This window comes from Sinocyclocheilus grahami, unplaced genomic scaffold, assembly GCF_001515645.1.
Source record: "Sinocyclocheilus grahami isolate Dianchi unplaced genomic scaffold, SAMN03320097.WGS_v1.1 scaffold12224.1, whole genome shotgun sequence".
NCBI classification, from domain to species: Eukaryota; Metazoa; Chordata; class Actinopteri; order Cypriniformes; family Cyprinidae; genus Sinocyclocheilus; species Sinocyclocheilus grahami.
In genome coordinates, this window is record NW_015514283.1 from 2,557 (window position 1) to 5,866 (window position 3,310).

The window sequence follows — 3,310 nt, forward strand, 5'->3', positions numbered from 1 at the left end:
TTTATTCCGGCTTAAATACAACTCCTCCAAACTGGTGAGTTTGATAATAACCTGAGGAAAATGTTCAAAAGAGTTTGAGGAGAGATTGAGCATTTTCAGCTTCTGCAGTTTCCCAAACGATTGTGGCAGGCTTGTGAGGAAATTATTATCAAGCATCAGGCTCTCCAAGTTCTGCAGCTCACAAAACGTTTCAGGCAAAAACAAGAGGTGAGTGCTGCTGAGCCACAAGATTTTAATAGATTGGAGCATCATGATGTTACCCGGAAGACCCTCTAGTTTATTCCCAGAGCAGTCAAGTTCCTCCAGATCAGAGAGGGCAAGTATTTCAGAAGGGAAACACTGTAGCTTGTTATGATCCACATCGAGAGTTCTGAGCTTCCTTAGCTGTGAAAAGGACCTGGGGAAATCATGCAGCTCATTGAAGCTGATATCAAGCTCCTCCAGACTTTGCAAAGTCCCAATCTGAGATGGCAGGTACTGGATTTTGTTATGACTAATGCACAACTTTTTAAGCCCCTTGAGAAGATCAATATCTTCTGAAAAGTGGTTCAAGCAGTTGTGACTGACATCTAATTCAACCAGCTGACTAAGTTGAAATACTGCAGTGGGAACAGTTGCAAACTTGTTCCTACGAAGGATGAGGATGCGAAGCCTGGTCAGGGTTGAGCCCAGTCCCTCTGGAAACTCTTGAAGAGAGTTGTTGCCCAGATTGAGGACCTCGATCTCCTTTATGTCCTCGGGTAATGTAATTTTCTGGCAGTTTTTGGTGCTGAGAGTCAGCTGTCTCAGATTGCTCCTCAGCTTCCGGGAGCGCAAAGCAGCATCCCTCCATAATCTAGCTGTCTTCAGGTTATTCTCCTCAGCCATCGTATCGAAGCCGTGCTCCTCCTTCTTGTTCTCATTGAGCACAGTGATCAATCAACTAGGCAGCATTGTGCTGCTTTCACTTGCTTTATCGATTCGGGTTCTCCGCACAGCAATCCAGATGAAACCAACATTTAGACCATGCCGATTTCATCTTCATCCGAAAATATGTTCAATAGCATTCAGGAAAACAGGGCTGGGCTGCGTTCTTTCACGCATCCTCGTTATCTGCGCCATAGACAGCAGAATAAAAAGCGCACGCGCGCATCAAAAGTCCCAGTTCGTGTGGCTGGCGATTCCGCCAGCGCGTCCTTTGATACCACATGAGAGAAAAAACCTAAGACATATCCAGTGGGTTAGAATGAAAGAAGGGCAGTGGTGGCTGCAGTAGCCTTTCCTTGTGTGTCTCCGTCTGTTCTCTGCGCATGCAGCCAGCAGTGAACGGTCACAGGAGCAGTACTGCTTAAGAGCCCCACCTTCTCTACGCGCCAGCAACGCAACGCTCGCATAAACAAAAGCTTTGATTGGTCAGCTGGGTGACGAAGGACGCGTCGCGTATTAACTGCGGTATTGATAATAGCGTTCGTAGTAGCGTCGCGTGCAGTGAAGATGGGATGTTAAAGTAATTTCGTTTCGGTTGTTTTGGTTTTACTAACAGTAAATAACAGCATGTTTATGAGACCGTCCGCCACCCAATGTAAATAATAACTTGCTTCTAATCTAAAACATCACATGAGATACAGCTGGATCCTGTTTGCCTGAGATATGAAAGGAACTTTAGTCTTTGTACAAGCAAACTGGAATGAAATACAAAATACATAATAGATAAGTGAAACATAAACCAAATTCATGCTAATAAGCCCGCCTGTCTCCTTATTTGTGTTGTTTACAATTTAGAGAAGTGTTATTTGACGCCATCTACTGGACATGATGCGCAGCTGCATTGCTTTTGCTAAACTAACGTGCATCTAATCAGAACAGAAATATTAACATTAGAAAGTAAGAGAAATTACATGCACTACTAAAACATTTTAAAAACAAAATCAGTACATTAGAATAAATGCGATTGTGTTAACAGTTCATTCTTAATGGTCTGTTATTGCATGGCCTTGGAAAATTAGATATGGTGGACAGAAACAGGGTGAACTTTGTGTTGACCAATCTTGTTGCATAACCAAAACATATCTAAACTTTGCATAGACCATTAATGTGCAAAGTACCCGAGTACACAAGAGTTTAACTAACAAAAATGTAGTACACTTGAAAATTGTATCTGGATCTTAAGCAAATAGGAATAACATATAAAATGATATCTCTTATTAAAATAATATTGTACAGTGGCATCATAAACATTTTTTATTGACAAATGAACACAAATGGAGTTCTTCCATTGGATGTGCAACATGAATTAAAAAAGCAATGCAAAAAAGTCTTGCAAGTATTAATCACCCATCAGTTAGGCTTGAAAAAAGCCTTTTGCCTGAAACTGTTATTTCAGTTTATCAGGGGCAAGTTTCAAAACCCAATTTGCAGTCAAGTGAAAGCTCAGCCTCACCCCACTGATCCAAACCCTGATCCGCTATGGTGTAAACTTTTGCAGAAAAGAAACTGTGCACATTACTGGAACAATTTTAAGAAAACCCATATTAGTTTGTCCCAATTATCTTACATTCACATTGAGACAGGTTTTCATATTTGTCCACGTTAAGCAATGTTATTTTTGGGAAAGAGTCTTTCAAATGCTCATTTTAGTTTCTTTTCTTGGGGGTTTGAGGTGCTGGGGCTCCTTCAATAGGGGCAGAGATAGGCACGCTCCGTGGTTCTCCTGAATGCAAACACTCGTTCACCCGCAGCTCACAGCCGTCCTTCAGCATGTGAATGGCAATTCTGGCAATGTTGCGGGAGTCATCTAGACCACAGTGGGGACGTCCGTCATACTGCATACCAAGATTCTCCAGCATGCAGATTAGTTTTGTCTGAGTACGAGGAACCTGAAAGAAACAAGCATGAGACTCGTGAAAATCTCAGATTTTTTTCAAATGTAAAAATCCAAAGCCAACTTATTTAAAACATGAGATACTCAGCTTTAAAGTATCCTGATTTACATTCAATTACGCATTTTTTCATTCCGATTTTTTCTTTCTGTGACTTTGTAAGGAATCATAAGGAAAATGAACATGAAAACAAACCTTATAAAAGTTTCCATAAGACTTTCTGATATTGATCCATTTTCTGGCAAACGGTGGGTATCTGATGCAACTCAGTTTGCACTGGGTATGAAGAAATTTTCCCATGTCCCATGACCTACACAGACAAGATAGTGAGCTGTACAGTGCATTTTGTTCTGCATATTCAATTTCATTAGTCATGCTTAAAATATCCGTTTCATCCTTACCCATCTGTCAAAAATGTATATTTGTACTTTGTGCCAAGTTCTTTTTCCTGT

The 3,310-nt window shown here is 40.9% G+C and overlaps 1 protein-coding gene and 1 pseudogene across 1 annotated transcript; both read right to left on the minus strand.

Moving 5' to 3' along the window:
- LOC107578831 (malignant fibrous histiocytoma-amplified sequence 1 homolog pseudogene) overlaps positions 1-1,330 on the minus strand; it is a 3,202-nt pseudogene extending 1,872 nt beyond the window's left edge.
- Positions 1,331-2,207: 877 nt separating this feature from the next.
- On the minus strand, positions 2,208-3,304 carry LOC107578832 (3'-5' exoribonuclease 1-like). The gene is made up of 3 exons (XM_016264740.1): positions 3,260-3,304; positions 3,054-3,168; positions 2,208-2,855 (listed from the first exon to the last, which is right to left on the minus strand). Exons 2-3 carry the CDS (start codon positions 3,156-3,158, stop codon positions 2,613-2,615), a joined length of 348 nt encoding a protein of 115 aa, XP_016120226.1. The 5' UTR covers positions 3,159-3,168; positions 3,260-3,304; the 3' UTR covers positions 2,208-2,612.
- Between the last annotated feature and the right edge of the window lie 6 nt (positions 3,305-3,310).

Coding starts and splice junctions, on each gene's coding strand:
- LOC107578832 (XM_016264740.1), bottom strand. CDS start 3,158: ATGGGAAAATTTCTTCATACCCAGTGCAAACTGAGTTGCATCAGATAC. Junction 2,856..3,053: donor CTTATGGAAACTTTTATAAG/GTTTGTTTTCAT, acceptor TGTTTCTTTCAG/GTTCCTCGTACTCAGACAAA.